The 17,084-nt window shown below is 38.6% G+C and overlaps 1 protein-coding gene across 1 annotated transcript; it reads left to right on the top strand.

Annotated features, from left to right (window-relative positions):
* The first annotated feature begins 8,778 nt into the window (after positions 1-8,778).
* On the top strand, positions 8,779-16,785 carry LOC121933773 (vomeronasal type-2 receptor 26-like). The gene is made up of 5 exons (XM_042473762.1): positions 8,779-8,883; positions 9,765-10,053; positions 11,375-12,217; positions 13,913-14,039; positions 15,884-16,785. Coding segments are annotated over exons 1-5 (2,163 nt in total). The 5' UTR covers positions 8,779-8,881.
* Positions 16,786-17,084: the final 299 nt, after the last annotated feature.

Consider the following 17,084-nt stretch of genomic DNA (forward strand, 5'->3'; position numbering starts at 1 on the left):
TTGAATAACACCCATGCCATTTTATCTCGTATTACTTAGTACTTTAAACAGATGTTTCTAAAGAAACTAGAATATAAAACACTGGAATCAAAGGCATGCAAAAGTGTTTACGTTCTACTGTTATACTATATTATCATACCCATTGCGTTAGTTTCAAAAGGGAGAGACGAGGAGAAAAATTCATCAATATAAGCTGCCAGGGCCTTATTTCACCGTAATCTGACGCGGGCCAGCCCTTGGACAAGTTGAATGCCAGTTCCTGGCGAACATACCTAGAAGATCTATTTGCATTCATGTTCTGTATGAGGACTTCTCATTGGTCATCACGTTGTACATCTCTGGGAACCGAATATTAGAATATGTCACTGATTCTTTCTGATTCAACATGACAACAACAACAACAACAACACCAAACAACAATAATACCTGCAGGGTATTTGGGCCATGAATCCTGTTAATGATAAAGGAAAGGATGTGGATTTAAATGGAGTGAAAGCACAAAGTAGTATTTGCAGAAGTCGTTAATTGCGTCTATGTCTGAAATAATCAGTGTTTTGTGAAATAAAACCACAGTAATAGCATCCGCCCATGTGGGGCATAGTTGTTTATTCTTAAATAGTAATCTTCGAAAATATTAAAAAAGTCAAAATAATAAAAGAAACAAAGAAACAAGCTGATAGGAAAGAATTGGGGGTAAGAAAGAATTAGAAGATATGGGAAACCAGGAGGGAGATTAAAAGTTGATATTTTGAGAAGAAACGGAGGAAGGAGGGAATCGAAGACGTATGCCTGAAAATATTGGACATCACCCTCCTAAGCATAATGTAAAAAAAAACTCTTTTTAAATGAGTTTAGAATTCTTCTTTTGAAGACATGACTACTTAACTGAGGCACATAGTCTCAGATAGAAAATGCAGCTGGACTACTCCAAGCAGACATGAAAAGGACTGGAATACAAAAATAAATTTAAATGGGCAAACTCTGTAAATAGGGGAATAGCTTACCTGGGAAATGAGCATTAATGAGCCTGTAATGAGAGAAGAAAATGGATCCAAAAAATACAGCCATTCTGAGAAGCAGTGCCCACCAATTATAAGGTCACCTGCTTATAATTCCTTGTGAGTGAGTATAGGACTGCATTGAGAATGGAGCATTCTTGCAATGTGTTCCCCTGGAATTCAGAATGTGGTATATGCCTCCAGAACAGAAAAGATTTCCCAACAACTCATCTTGATTATGGTGCACTTTCCCACACGCCTTGTCCAGTTTTCTACTTACAGCCCATTGGGACAGACTTGTTCTTATGAAAACAATCCTATCTAGAAAGACAGCTCAAGCTGCTGGTGACTATTCTGATTTTTTCCCCCTGCCACCTTCCAACACAGAAATATACTTTTTTTCACATTAATTGAAACTCATCACACCAGTGGAGTGCTGGAGCAATTTCTCCTTGGCTCTAGTTCTCGTTCAAAGATAAAACCTTTTTACACATATTTTTCACTAGCCAGTATTCATTTGCACATTCTTGGGGAAAAACCACAGGAGGGCTTGGTGTAAAATGGGACACTATAGGGAGTATTTTCCAGGGAATCCATAGGGGCTTTTCCTCTGTGCGAATTATGGGTCATATAGTTGTGGCTAACCTGCGTGTAATGAAATTTATGTAATTAGGATTTTGAGCCCTTACTGACCTAGGCTCTCCTTGGCTTGTTGAGGCTTGAACTGAGATTTTTCTGGAAAAACCAGCAGAGATTCTTCAGTCCACTTCCTTATTATAAAAAAAAAAAAAAACTCTTCTGTCCTAAAAAAATCCACAGATGAAATGAAGCTGTAATTTTCCTAGAAATTACCCTTCTTTTTATTTGAATAAAACCCATGCCATTTTATCTAGTATTACTTAGTACTCTAAACAGATGTTTCTAAAGAACTAGAATATAAACACTGTGATCAAAAGGCATGAAAAAGTGTTTACTGTTATACTGTTATACTACTATATCATACCCAGTGAGTTAGTTTCAAAGGGAGAGGAGAAAAATTCATTGAATATAAAGCTGCCAAGGGCTATTATTTCACCAGTATCTGAGAGGGCATGCCTGCAATTTGAATGTCAGTTCCTGGAGAACATAAATAGAAGATATACAGTGGTACCTCGGGTTACGAAATTAATTCGTTCCGCGGCTAATTTCGTAACCCGAAAAACCTTCGTAAGCCGAATTGCCATAGGCGCTAATGGAAAAAAAGCCGCGGCTCTGCCGCGGCTCCATTGAAAATAGCGCCGAGGTTTTTTCGTAACCCGAAAAAACCTTCGTAAGCCGAAACAATAAATCCCTATGGGATTTTTTCGTATCCCGAAAAATTCGTAAGCTGGGTAATTCGTATCCCGGGGTACCACTGTATTTGCATTCATGTTCTGTATGAGGACTTCTCATTGGCATCAAGTTGTACACTCTGGGAACAGAATGTAGAGCTATGTAACTGATTCTTCTGATTCAACATGACAATAATAATAATAATAATAATAATAATAATAATAATAATACCTGCAGGGTATTTGGACATGAATCATGTTAATGATTAAAGGAAAGGATGTGGATTTAAATGGAGTGAAAGCAAAAGTAGATTTTCAGAAGTCGGTAATTGAGTCTTATGTCTTGAAATAATCAGTGTTTTGAAATAAAACAACAGTAATAGCATCAGACATGTGGGCATATTTGTATAGTAATATAGTATCTTAGAATATTAAAAGTCAAAATAATAAAAGAAACAAAGAAACAAAGCTGATAGAAATGATATGGGTAAGAGAAGAAATAGAAGATATGGGAACAATGGGAACAAGGAGGAGTATTAAAGTGATATTTTGAAGAAACTGGAGGAATCGAAGACGTATGCCTGAAAATATTGGAATCACCCTAAGCATAATGTAAAAAACTCTTTAAATGAAGTTTAGAATTCTCTTTTGAAGACATGAATACTTACCTGAGCACAAGTCTCAGAAAATGCAGCTGGACTTACTTCCAAGCAGACATGAAAAGGACTGGAATACAAATAAATTTAAATGGCAACATTATGTAATAGGGGGAATATGCTTACATGGGGAAATGAGCATAATGAGCAGGATAATGAGAGAAGGAAAATGGATCCAAAAATACAGCCATCTGAGAAGCAGTGCCACCAATTATAAGGTCACCTGTCTTATAATACTTGTAAGGAGTATAGACTGCATTGAGAATGGAGCATCTTGCAATGTGTTCCCGGAATTCAGAATGTGGTATCTGCATCAAGAACTGAAAGATTCCCAACAACATCATCTTGATTATGGTGCACTTCTCCCCACGACGCACTTGTCCAGTTTTCTACTTACAGCCATTGGGACAGAATTGTTCTTATGAAAACAACCTATCTAGAAAGACAGCTCAACTGCTGGTGCTATATCTGATTTTTTCCCCCTGCCACCTTCCAACACAGAAATATACTTTTTTCACATTAAGTGAAACTCATCACACAGTGGAGGGCTGGAGCAATTTCTCCTTGGCTCTAGTTCTCTGTTTCAAAGATAACCTTTTAAACATATTTGTCACTAGCCAGTATTCATTGCAACTTCTTGGAAACCACATGGAGGCTTGGTCAAATGGGAACTATAGGGAGTATTTTCCAGGGAATCCATAGGGGACTTTCCTCTGTGAGAATTATAGGGTAATATAGTTGTTGTGGATAACATGACGTGTAATGATAATTTATGTAATTAGGATTTGAGCCCTTACTGACCTAGCTCTCCTTGAGCTTGTTTGAGGCCTGAAATGAGATTTTTCTGGAAACCAGAAGAGATTCTTCAGTCACTTCCTTTAAAAAAAACAACTCTTCCTGTCCTTAAAAAAATTCCACAGATAAATAACACTAACATGATGAATTGTGCCTTCAGACTTTGGCAGTGTAATTTGCCATTATTTGGATAACTTATTCTCAGTGTTCAGAAAGCCATGAAATTTGCAAAATCCCAAGGGAAAGGGAAAATGGCTTCTGGACCCCAAGAATCTGTCAACACTGTCTTAGGGGGGCTATTTGATTTTAATCTTTGGGGCTACATTCATGTGTTGAGGACAGCCCCAACGATTCCTCCTCCAAAGGTCAAATACAAACTTGCAATAAATGTCCTCTTTCACACATGTACCCCTACCTTTTCTCATATGTACATCCTCATGTGACATGATAAAATGGAGGGGGGGAATGTATTTTAATTCTGAGATAACTTTTCTTTTTTCTTTTTACATATTTTATATTTTATCGTGAACCACACTATAGTATTATTTGTCAAGCCTCTCACCCTTTTGCTATTCCAGTTCTTATTTTGTAACTTTTAAAAATGCCCTTATAAAAGGCAATTTTTCCTGTTTTTCACACACACACACACACACACACACACACACACAATGTGGTTTATATCCAAAATTGCTTATCCTGACCAAAGGAGACCGAATGAACCAGTGGGATTGATATAAGTGTTGACCATTCAGCGACTGATTTGGTGGATCTACTCTGGTTGGATTAGTAATTAGATTTAGGCCCTTTTATATATATGAAAATATTATATAAACAGACCACATAAAGTTTGAGTGAGACTTTTATTTTATTTTATTTCTATTAAGAAATGATCAACATTCACATTTTTTTGTATATTTAGGATGTAAACAAAGTTATTTCAGTGGCAAAAAGCAATTGACCTATAAGGATTTTGTGTCTTTGCTTCATGTCAACTATTTACAGAATCAAAATTGTCCATAGCAAATGGGTAGAATTTGGGACCCTTAACCACTGAAGAAGAGTGATGTGTGAAAAACAAACTGTCAGGTCTGGGAATGAGAGCGTGTGTGAGAGAGAAAGAGATGAAAATGGGAAAGGAGATGGAGGGACCCTTTCCATTTAATTATTCAAGCGCCTTGCTGTTGTTATGTTCCTGCAAGTTGTTTCCAACTTGATGGCAACCCTATCATGGGGTTTTCTTGGTACATTTCTTCAAAGGAAGTTTGCTATTGAGGGCAGGGAACTGTCTAATTAAAAATTCATAAACTGCTCTGAGAGCCTTTGTGGCTGAAGAGTGGGCTACTCTGAAGCTGAGAGAATGTTGTGAAGAGATGAGTGAATGTGAATAAGGTGGCACTGTTGCTCTGAACAAAATGGAGAAGCCGTAATGCATGATGTGGAGAAGTTACCTGGCAAGCAAAGCGAGGATTTCAAGTCTGTTGACGGAGATGGCGCATCTTGAAGAAAACAAGATGTAGCTGCCAAAAACTTTATCTAGGAACAGAGAACATACAGGTTCTAACAGTGATGAGTTACTGTATGTTTGGATGACCATCCAGGATGTTTGAAATTTGGACTGATAAGAGATGGAATGTAGAAAACAACCCAGATTATGCTGAAGAAGAAACTCCTGGACAAAACCCAAAAGGCGGTGGTCAGTGGAAAGGTAGAAAGGTTTAAAAGAGAGACTTTTGAAAGCAGTGACTTTGTGATCCTGAATCCGCGGCATCAGATCTCCCATGGCTTCATGAAGGCACCTGATCAATGACTTCAGTGACAGCCACTCTTGTATGCGTGAGTATTGGGTGAATGGTGTGTGTGAGAGCTCTCTTGGTACTTGAATATATGTATGTCTTTACGTTTAATAAATGTTACATGAATAGTGCAAAACCAAATTTGGTGCTTCAAGTTTCTGTGTGGGCTCCTGCTGGGGTGGGTTTCTTGGAAGAGGAAATATCCAACACAGTCTCAATAAAAACAACTTGGCGTAACAATGTGACTTGCTCAAGGTCACGCAGTGGGTTTATATGGCTGAGCCCAATTTACAAAAACTGTCTATGGGAATTACTTGTGAGTAGACCTAAGAAATGAAAGCATTTAGGTAAGTGAATATTTTGTTTCCAAACTGATAGCTGTTTCTTCCTTGTCGTACAGATGTCCTAAATCCCAAACTGACATGATTGCAAAATCTCCCTTTTGTAATAAGCAGGTATTGTTGAATGGGAAATGTGAAGCAAAGGGGATTTTAAAAATGGTGTGTGTCCTTCATCTCTAACTTTAAATTTTAGTGGAGCAATCTTGGTTGTCAGTGTGGCTTGAATTTGCTAGTAAAATCCCACAGGGATCTTCTGAATGAAGATAATTGTGCCTTACTATTGTTTGGATAATTATACTCACAATTTTTGTCCCCTGTGGAAATGATGGCAAAAACATGTTTGTCACCATTCATCAAAAGTTGTCTTTCTTTTCTATTGAACAAAAATAAGTACTATTTGGGGGCCTTGGAGAGATACTTCACAAAAAAGGAGTGGTGGAGGGAGGTGGCATTGGTCATGAGTTGGAGAGGAAAAGAAGGACATATGTCATATTGAAACTACTGTGTTTGTTGTGGCTCCACCTAAAGTAATAATAATAATAATAATAACAACAACAACAACAATATTTATTTATTTATTTATTTATTTATTTATATCCCTCCTCTTCCGCTTTGAGGATCGAGGTGGGTAACAGCAAAGTTAATACAATATACAACAGTAAAAACAACAAGCCCCACAAGACCCCGACCCAACCCTCCCTCCCAACTATAAAATTAAACAGTAAAAGATGGTTAAAAAGTATATAACAATACATCAAAATTAAAAAAAAACAAACCACAAATAAAAATAATAATAAAAGGAGGGGGATTCAAGTTGGTTCTGGACATTAACAATCGGGAAAGGCCTGCCGGAAGAGAAAGGTTTTTGTCGCCTTATAAAAAGCCTCGAGTGAGGATAATTGGTGAATCTCTTCCAGCAGGTCATTCCAAGTTTTTGGAGTGGTGACAGAGAAGGACCTCCGGGAGGTCACCGCCAGTCTGGTCTTTCTAGATTGTAAGAGGTTTTTCCTGGAGGATCGGAATGTGTGGGAAGGATTATATGGGAGGAGGCGTTCCTTCAAGTAGACTGGACCCAGGCCATGTAGGGCTTTATAGGTGATAACCAACACCTTGTACTGTGCCCGGAAGCTAATAGGCAGCCAATGTAGTGATTTTAAAATAGGTGTAATATGGTCAAACTTGGAATTTCCGGCAACCAGTCTGGCTGCCATGTTTTGTATCAATTGGAGCTTCTGGACGTGGCACAAAGGTTGCCCCATGTAGAGCGCATTGCAGAAATCAAGATGAGAGGTTACTAGAACATGTATGACCGTTTCTAGGTCCTGCTGCTCCAGGTAGGGGCGCAACTGGCCTATCAGCCAAAGCTGATAACAGGCACTCCTCTTCTTGAAATTTAAATCCATTGTTCATGTTCTAGTCTCTGCAGGAACAGAAAGTGAGCTCACAGCATCTACTATGTGGCATAACTGTACATGTTTAAAGATAGCAATCATGTTACCCCTGAGTAATCTCTTCACTACGTCAATACCCAGCTCTCTAAATTGTGTATCTCACATGGCTTTCTTTCCTTTGATCATCTAAGGACCAGAGCAAATGGGCAGGAAAGAGTGGCTCAATCCTGCATTTTCCAAAAGTGGGTCAAAACCCTGCTGTCTGCACTGATTGCTCCCAAAGCGGCTGAATACTGATGGGCAGTCCACATAGCAAAGTGTGAAGCTGCACTGTGGGGGTTATTATCATTATTTTTTGGTTGCCTACCTACCATGCATGCACACCATCACATAAACACACCACCTTCAACCTCCAAATACCTCCCACATCCTGCCTAGATGCCATTCCATTGGATGGCCACACATTTGATAAGCCATACAGTCACATGTGTGATGCACCGGTGGTGCTGGGAATTGGTGCATCAGTGTGCTGAGTAATACATTCACAAAGTACAATCTTGGGGGCCCCATACATGTCCCCTTCACCTCCCTTTCCCCAGACCCCCTCTTGCACTGTTTGGTTTGTGTAGGTTGGAATGAGATCCATTGGAGGTGTCACACTTTCATTTTTTTGCTTTGCCACAATGTGTAGAAGCAAAGATGCACATTTTCCCTGCTAAGACAGAGTATTGGGGCTTCTTTTTGCTCCAATTTTTAGCCCCAGAGTGCAGCTTCATTCTGATTTCCACTCACTTTCATGGTGTGTGTTGCATAAATGCCCCGTCATCAGAGCAGCTTCATTTCCCCCCTCTGTTTCACCTCTCAGTCACCCAAAATTCACGGATGTTCTAGTTCCAATATGTACAATTTCATAGTGAAGTGCCTTTGGTTTTTTAAATCTATTTTTTAAAAAATTAGAATTAGTCCATGCATCCAAAACCATTGTTGTTGTTGTTGCTATACTTAAATATTTATCTACTGCTGCAGAGATAATTTGTGATCGAGTTAACACACCTGCTTTCTTTAGCGATGCCACAGAGAAATCATAATGTGGATTCCACCCCTTTCTCCCCCCACATAATTATCAGATTACCTATGATCAATTCTGCTTCTAGATAAAACCACTAGAGGCCATGTGGCTACTTGCAAAACGAAACAGAGACTAATATAAATAGTCACTGTACCATTCAGATCTGGAGCAAAGGTTTGGAGACAAGCAAAATTCAAAGATATTGTATGTTTTATATAAGTTTTCTATCCTATGTTACAGGATAGCTGGTGTATCCAGGCATGTAAATTATGAAAAAAGAAAATAAGTATCTTTCAGGGAATATCTGTTTTTAGAATGGTGACATTAGCATTTTTGCTGCTGATGCTGATGCCTCACATGGTATGTAACAACCATGCAATGAAATGTGCCATCACAAGTCCTCCACCTATTTTTCACAGATATTTTCAGCCTGGTGATTTCATCATTGGTGGCATTACATCTTTTGTCTTCTTGCCTGATGTTTCAAACAACTTCACTGGTCATCCTCATAACCTCACTTCTGAGAAAATGTAAGGAAATGTTTCCCTATCTCAGTTTCTCCCTCTCCTTCCCTCTGCCACTCATTCCCCGGGAATTTATCTTTCAGAGTAGCTTTCCTTCAATGGACTCTCAAAGTTTCTCCTTTCCCGATTGTCTTTTGAGTGATTTAAATTGATAGATACTGAAATAATTCTGCCATCCGCATCAAACAAACTTCTTCACTCTTTCCTCATTTGACATGGGGATGCTCAGCCATTCTGTATCACTCTCTGAATCCATACTCCATAGCAATCCTTACGACATTTGCTTGTGGCTCAAGTGGGCTTTTGCATCTGGATTGCAACTCCCAGGAAGATATCATTTTATGAATTGTTATGCCGTTTACTGAAAGTGTGGAAATTTTACTTGTAATTCTAACTATCGAATTCTAGAAGATGATATATGCTAACTCCCAGGCATTTGATAGGATATAATCACTTGATAATTAAATATCAGTGTTAGTCTGATTGATTTGTTCTTGGGAATATGTACTGTTTTATCTTTGTATTGCTTTTTAACTTGTTTTTGCATTTGTTTTATACTTGTTAACGTGTGTATATTTCATATGTAAGATGCCGACAGTCTTTTTTTAATGTGTCCAAGAAATGCAAGAGGTGGTCACAGTGGTGAAATCATAACAATTACAACTATTATAATTATCAGACAACATCTGATTAAAAATGTAGGCTTCTGACTCCAACAGCATCACTTTCCGCACCCTTCTGAATGATTTTCTAACATCTTTTGCCTGATGAAGAAGCGTGTGTGTGTGTGTGTGTGTGTGTGTGGAAGAGGTAGAGAGATGAGCAATTTATCTACAGTTTTATTCGATCCAGAATTTCTCTGTAATACAAATATGATTTTATTGTAGGGTAATGACTAAGCATTACCAGCATGTCTTGGCCTTAGCATATGCTGTGAAGGAAATCAATGAGAACAGTAAGATCTTACCTAACTGCACCTTGGGGTTCAACATCTATGACAGATATGGTGCAAGATGGACTTACTATGCCACTATGCAACTATTCTCCCTACGGAAGACATTTATCCCCAATTACACAAAAGACATTTGGACCAACTTGATCTCAGTCATCGGAGCTCTTTATCCTGAAACTTCACTCCATATGGCCAACATCTTGGGAATCTACAAAATCCCACAGGTACAGTGTGTGGGTGCTCTATCTATGCATCATTTGTTAAGTTCTTAATGAATTCTTTGTGTTGAATCTGGCTTTGGATTCCCATGGAAGGTAATCTCTTTCCCATTCTTAGGAATCTCCCTCTGGCCCTCTCCATTGTACACCATAGTCAAGGCTTCACTAGGTCCTGGATATGTCACTATCTGTTTTCCTTTGTCAGGTGACAGGAAGGGAAGAGGCTGCTGTAAATTGAGCAGTGATGATGAAACAATGTTTGTCATTGCACCCTAACACAAATTGATATTCCTCCTAATGTTTATAATATTTTTCAATAATAACAATAATAAAATATTTATTTATATCCCACCTCTTTCATTTTGGGGATCGAGGCAGGTAACAACAAAGTTTGTACAATATACAACAATAAAAACAACAAGCCCCACAAAACCCCGTCCCAACCCTCCCTCCCAAGTATAAAATTAAACAATAAAACATGGTTAAAAAAATACATAACAATACATTGAAATTAATAAAGAACCACGAATGAGAAAAATAATAAGAGGAGGGGGAAAATAATTTGTAGCTTTTGTAAATTCATGGCTCCTGAAATAGTTTCAGGTGGTAAGTACTGCCATAAAGTAAAAGAAAGGAAGAAGCCACCCACAGTGCAATAGTAACAGCAGTATACTGTGGAGGGTGAAATGGAGTGTGGGATCCCAATGCACCCCTGGTTTAATCCTACACCTAACTTACCTAGGAGTCAGAATTTTTAATTCAGTGGAATGTAGCCATTGAATAGCTATGCATAAGGATCCATAGCTAGATAATTTCTTGTCTTCAAGGATTCATTTGTAGTTGCAATGATTGAGGAGAATTACATAATTATTTTTAAAGGCTCCTCAGTGTGCTGAATCTGTATATTTGTATACTGAATTCTTCAACACTCTTCCCATAGTTAGTCCTGGAACATAAATGTTAAACTCAGGGCCTGAATATACAGGCCAAAATAAAGCTGCTTCTGGTCACTTTGGAGGTATGCTGTTTAAATGATGCTTGCGTCCTAAGAAACTGGAAGCTGTGCCAAAGCTGTGCTCTGGTCCTTAGGATGGAGCATGACTTTGGTGTGGCTTCTGGCCTCTTAGGATGCATGAATAATTAAAACAGCATACTTCCAAAGTGACTCGAAGCAGCTTTATTTTGGCCTGTCTGTTTGGACCCTCAGTTACAGTCTGGGAACAATTCATACAATTTGGGAGAGGAGAGTTGGAACAGTGGCACACATTTATACACATTACATTTGAAAATCTTCTTCTTCCAACCCATTCAACTTTTGTTTTTGCAGTTCATGTATGGCTCTGCTCCAGTGATACATGACAACACTGAGAACCTTCCCTTTTATCAAATGGTTCTGAATGAAAACTATCAGACTAAAGGGATTGCCCAGTTACTTTTACACTTCAGGTGGACATGGGTTGGTGTCATTTCTAAAGATAATGAGAATGGAGAAAGGTTTGTACAGACATTACTTGCACAGTTTGCCCTCTATGACATCTGTGTTGCTTTCATAAAAAGTATCAAGACAATCAACATCTTGGAAGCGTATAAGATATTGCAGTTTTTATTTGAGATCTATGATTTCATTTATAGCAATGCAAATGTTTTGGTCATCTATGAAGATCACATAGTATATTTAAGAACACTGCTATATCTATCAGAAATCGAAGTAAAAGAACCTAGAGGTAAAGTATGGCTTATGACTGCCCAGATGGACCTGATGGCATTATCTTTTCAAAGGAGTTGGGATATACGACCTATTCATGGAGCTCTCTCCTTTACAATTCACAGTTCACATGAAGTATCTGCTTTCCAATCTTTTCTTCAATCCAGAAATCATTTTTTGACAAAAGAAGATGGTTTCCTCAAGGATTTTTGGAGAGAAGCATTTAACTGTGAATTTTCACATTCATTTGATAGCAACAAAGCTGTTAGTATGTGTACTGGGGCTGAGAAACTTGAGGATCTTCCTGGGACTTTTTTTGAAATAAGCATGACTGGCCACAGTTACAGTATCTACAATGCTGTCTATGCTGTGGCACATGCTTTGCATGCCATGCTTGCTCAGTCCAAGCAGGCAAGAATGATGAATGGATCCAAGTGTAACCTTCAGTATCAACACTCATGGCAGGTAAATGGCTCGAGTAGGCACAATATGAGAGAGCAAACTATCTTGAAATGTCATAAATACAACTGCCAGTGAGTATTTTCTACTTTCTGCACCTCTTATTAATAGATTCAACAAACACAGCTTGCAGTGTTGGAAATTTTGGATATTATTTTATCTCTTTGTTCTGAAGAGGATTTGTGTTCTTCTGTCACTGCCCTGTTCTGAAAAAAATGAGTGGGTGATATTTGCCTACAGGAGATTTTCACCAGCTCCTGAAAATGCTTCTTGGGGGCTGCCACACTGTAGAAAAAAAGCACTTTCACACCACTTTAATTTCATGGCTCAGTGTTATGGAATTCTGCACCTCATAGGGTCTTCAAAATCTAGAGACAGAGATAGAGAAGAATGGTCAGGTTTTAATGGATTTGGCAATAACAGTCAGAAGCACCAGCAGAGAGTATACATGCATATAAATATCATTAAATAACCACATATGGCAGTCATCACCTGTTATCAGTATTGAGTAGCAGGTCTGGGAAGGCTTTCTACATGAGGATCTGGAGAGCTTCTGTTAGTGGAAGCAGATAAAATAAGCCATGCTCTAACTCAGGAGGAATCAGGTGTAGCTGCTATCCATGTACATCTACTTATAAACCTTTCTTTATATATCCAGCTCCATAACTTTCTGGAAAGAGTATCATTTAATAACAATGCTGGAGAAAAGATTTTCTTTAACCAGAAGAGAGAACTGGTAACTGAATTCGACATTATTAACTGGATCACTTTCCCAAACCAATCATTTATTAGAAAGAAAGTTGGAAGGCTGAATATCCAGGCTCTCCCTGACAAAATGCTCACCATCCATGATGATGCCATCTCATGGCACAGCAGTTTTAATGAGGTAATTTGGTAAATATCCTAATATTTAACTGATTCCTAATGTGCAAAGTAGATTTCACTGAAAACAGTTTTTTTATTTATTTTTAAAATGTGCTGGGTTGGATCCAGATTTAGTTACTGGAATTGATGGAAATTACATTAATTGTGATTACCTTGTCCCATTGATTTTGGTACGTCTGATCTATGTATATTTGGATGCAACATACTGAATTCTTGGTATATATTTTTAAACCTAAAAGTAAAAGATATGGCAAGCTGTTACAGTACTTGCTATAGAGTAGGTTGGAATAAAAATCTGTGTCTGTACCAATTGCACCTCTCCAGGTACAGGAGGAGGGGGGGGGACCATTTTACTATACAGTGGTACCCCGGGTTACGAAATTAATTCGTTCCGCCGCCGCTTTCGTAACCCGAAATACTTTGCAAGCCAAAAAACCCATAGGCGCTAATGGGGAAAAGCCGCGATTTCGTGTGAAATAGCGCCGAAAAGCACCAAAAATTTTTTCGTAACCCGAAAAAACCTTCGTAACCCGGAACAGTTTTTTTAAATGGATTTTTTTCGTAACCCGGAAATTTCGTAAGGCGGCGCATTCGTATCCCGGGGTACCACTGTACCTCTCTGTCTTCATCCCTTATTACATAGGTCAGAAAGACCAGCAGTATCTATTAGATTTAAAGAATCAGCAGGATCTGAGATGCTACATTCCTTAGAACATTTAGGATACTGTGATGTTATTCTGTACAAACCATCTATTTCCTTAAATTTTATCAAATATGTCTTTGAATTATAGCATTCATTTTTCATTTATGGAACAGGCATTGCCCATTTCTGTATGTACTGATAGTTGCAACCCTGGTTGTTTCCGGAGAAAGAAAGAGGGGAATGCATCTTGTTGTTATGATTGTGTCCCATGTCCTGAAGGACAGATTTCAAACCAGAATGGTAAGAGCTTTCTGAGTGTCCTGAGAAATATGCTTAGAAAATTAATGTACGTATCAGAGTGCATGGATTATGTTGAGTCATATACAGAAGGAAATTTTGTCTGCCTGAACCAACATAAATGCAGTATTTGATTCCCACCTAACTCTATTGTTCTGTATTGCTGGATAGTTTGGTGGATAGGTATTTGTAGCAAGTAGCTGCTGTTGCATGATAGCTTCAGCATCTTAAACCTCAGGTTATCTTTCCAGTAAGCAGAACATTCTGGACTTAACTCTACCATTCAGTAACCACCGACAGCCATCAAGCACCAAGATAATAATGAAACCAGAGGTTATCAAAGCATCAGATCTCTATATCATCAAAATAACATATTTTTAAAGTTCTAGTTTGGAGTTTTAGATGGGAGACTTTTAAAGGAAAAAATATTAACACCTGCATCGTAGACTCAGATTGGAAAATGTGGCTCAGATTCCACAACAAATTTGGATCCCCATATGTCTGCAAGTTCTGTAATATCTTTGCCATGAAAATTCTTAGTAGGTTCACCTTAGGATTGCCATAAGTTAGAAATGACCTAAAGACACATAACAACAATATCTGTAGTAGAGATAGCATGGTGTAGTGGTTTGAGTGTTGGACTACAACTCTAGAGAGCCAGGTTCGAATCCCACCTCAGCCATGGAAACCTGCTGGGTGACCTTGTGAAAGTCACACACTCTTATCTCCAGAAGCAAGCAATGGCAAACTTTCTTTGAGAAATCTTGCCAAGAAAGCCTCTTGGTAGATTTACCTTATGGCCACCAAAAGTCAGAAACACAACAATAACAACAAATAGTGGCAGTAATGGTATTCCAAAGAAGTTTGCAAAGCAGTTTCAGCTGTAAAATCAGTGGATTATATTTTTGTGTGTATTTATGTGAACATAACCAGTAAGCACCACCTTCTGCCACTAACACAGTTATTCTAAATTTTGGGATGATGTGGATGAGAATTATAGGATGTTTGGGAAGAGTTATTTTCAGGCAGAGATGAATGTTTTAGACTAAGGAGATTATCATATTACCAAACAACACGACTTATCCCCAAAAGCATACAGTCGCATTTCAGATAATAGCTGATTTGATCAAACTCAAATTGCTGCTGTTGCTGTTGGGCGACTGCAACCCACATGTAGTTCAGGTCCCAACCACATTAATCCAACTGCTTTTCCCAAAAGGGAGCTTGCCGTTTTGGAAAAGGGGCCGCATAAACGTGGCTGGGACCAGGGCTGTATGTGGGTTGCAGTCACCCGGTGGCAGCGGCGGCAATTTGAGTGTGATAAAATCAGCTATTAATACAAAGCACGACTGTATCCAATCGGGGAGAGGTCATGTTATTTGGTAATGTGATAATCTCCAAACCAGTGTTCTCTGTGTTGAACTATGGATATAAGTATTTGTATCTCCCAACCATTTTAGCTCTCAGATCAGTTGCCTGTTCCGGCATTATGGTAGAATAGAGCAAAATAAATTAGGCAATAAACTTATTATAACATTAGGTTGTAGTGGGCCCTTGTATCTGATGGGATTTGGTTCCAAGACCCCTTGTTTATACCAAAATTGTGGATGCTCAAGTCCCATTCTATACACTGGCATAGTAAAATTATGCAAAATGACAAAATCAAGGTCTACTTTTTGGAATCCTCCCCCCCCCCCCCAAAAATTTTTGATTCTGTGGATGTAGAAGGGAGGGTTACAGTTACTGAAGACCAGCCATAAAAATATAAGTCAACAAATGTTATAAACTCAGTTTTTTGCATCATGTTATTTTTTTTCTTAGAGAAAATACACATATTTCATTTTCAGACATGGATGACTGTTTCAAGTGCCCTGAAGATCAATATCCAAACATGGACCGCAATTCATGCATTTATAAAATAGTAAGCTTCCTGTCCTTTGAAGAGCCTTTGGGGATCAGTTTAGTCATTTCAGTAGTTTCTCTTTCTTTATTCACACTTTTGGTACTAGGAACATTTTTGAAGCACCATGACACTGCCATCGTCAAAGCCAACAACAGGAATCTTACCTATATGCTTCTCATCTCCCTTCTGCTCTGCTTCCTCTGTGTTTTTCTCTTCATTGGCCCACCAAGGAAGGTGATGTGTCTCCTCCAACAAATTACCTTTGCCATTGTCTTCTCAGTTGTTATAGGATGCATTTTGGCAAAAACCATCACTGTGGTTCTTGCTTTCATGGCGACCAAGCCAGGAAGCAGAATAAGAAGATGCATGGGGCAAAGACTGGCCAATTTTATTGTTCTCTGCTGCTCCCTTATTCAAGCAGGCATTTGTATTGGGTGGCTGTCAACCTCTCCCCCATTTCCAGATGTAGACATGCACTCAGTGACTGGAGAAATTCTACTCAAATGTAATGAAGGGTCAGCTATCCTATTTTATTGTGTCCTGGGCTACATGGGCTTCCTGGCTGTGATCAGCTTCACTGTGGCTTTTCTATCTAGAAAATTACCAGATAGTTTTAATGAAGCCAAGTTTATCACTTTCAGCATGGTGGTTTTTTGCAGTGTTTGGTTATCCTTTGTGCCAACCTACCTGAGCTCTAATGGCAAATACTTTGTGGCCGTAGAGATCTTTGCTATCTTAGCTTCCAGTACTGGTTTGCTGGGCTGCATCTTTTTCCCCAAATGTTACATAATTGTGTTGAGGCCTCAGCTGAATAACAGGGAACATGTAATAAAAAGAATGCTTTGAAAAAGTTAATGAAGGCAAGAAGGGTGTAGAGCTGAACACTTTTTCAGTCTCATTCTTCTGCATGCAGCCTATTCCCCATTTTATTGATTAAGCTATTTGTTCCTTTTCCCTTCTCCTCCAAAATGAGACACAAAGCAGCTAACTAAAAAAAGGTGCAGCTAAATTAGATTAATTCACTCATATGACAATTTACAATATAGCTATAAGGAAACAATATTCCTTTCAAAATAGCACAAGATGGCCTGGCTGAATAAAAAGATTTTCCCCTCCCTGCAAAAGGACAATATTTGTGCTATCAT

This window comes from Sceloporus undulatus, chromosome 6, assembly GCF_019175285.1.
Source record: "Sceloporus undulatus isolate JIND9_A2432 ecotype Alabama chromosome 6, SceUnd_v1.1, whole genome shotgun sequence".
Lineage (NCBI taxonomy): Eukaryota > Metazoa > Chordata > Lepidosauria > Squamata > Phrynosomatidae > Sceloporus > Sceloporus undulatus.

Coding starts and splice junctions, on each gene's coding strand:
- LOC121933773 (XM_042473762.1), top strand. Junction 10,054..11,374: donor GAATCTACAAAATCCCACAG/GTACAGTGTGTG, acceptor TTGTTTTTGCAG/TTCATGTATGGCTCTGCTCC. Junction 12,218..13,912: donor AGTATCAACACTCATGGCAG/GTAAATGGCTCG, acceptor TTTATGGAACAG/GCATTGCCCATTTCTGTATG.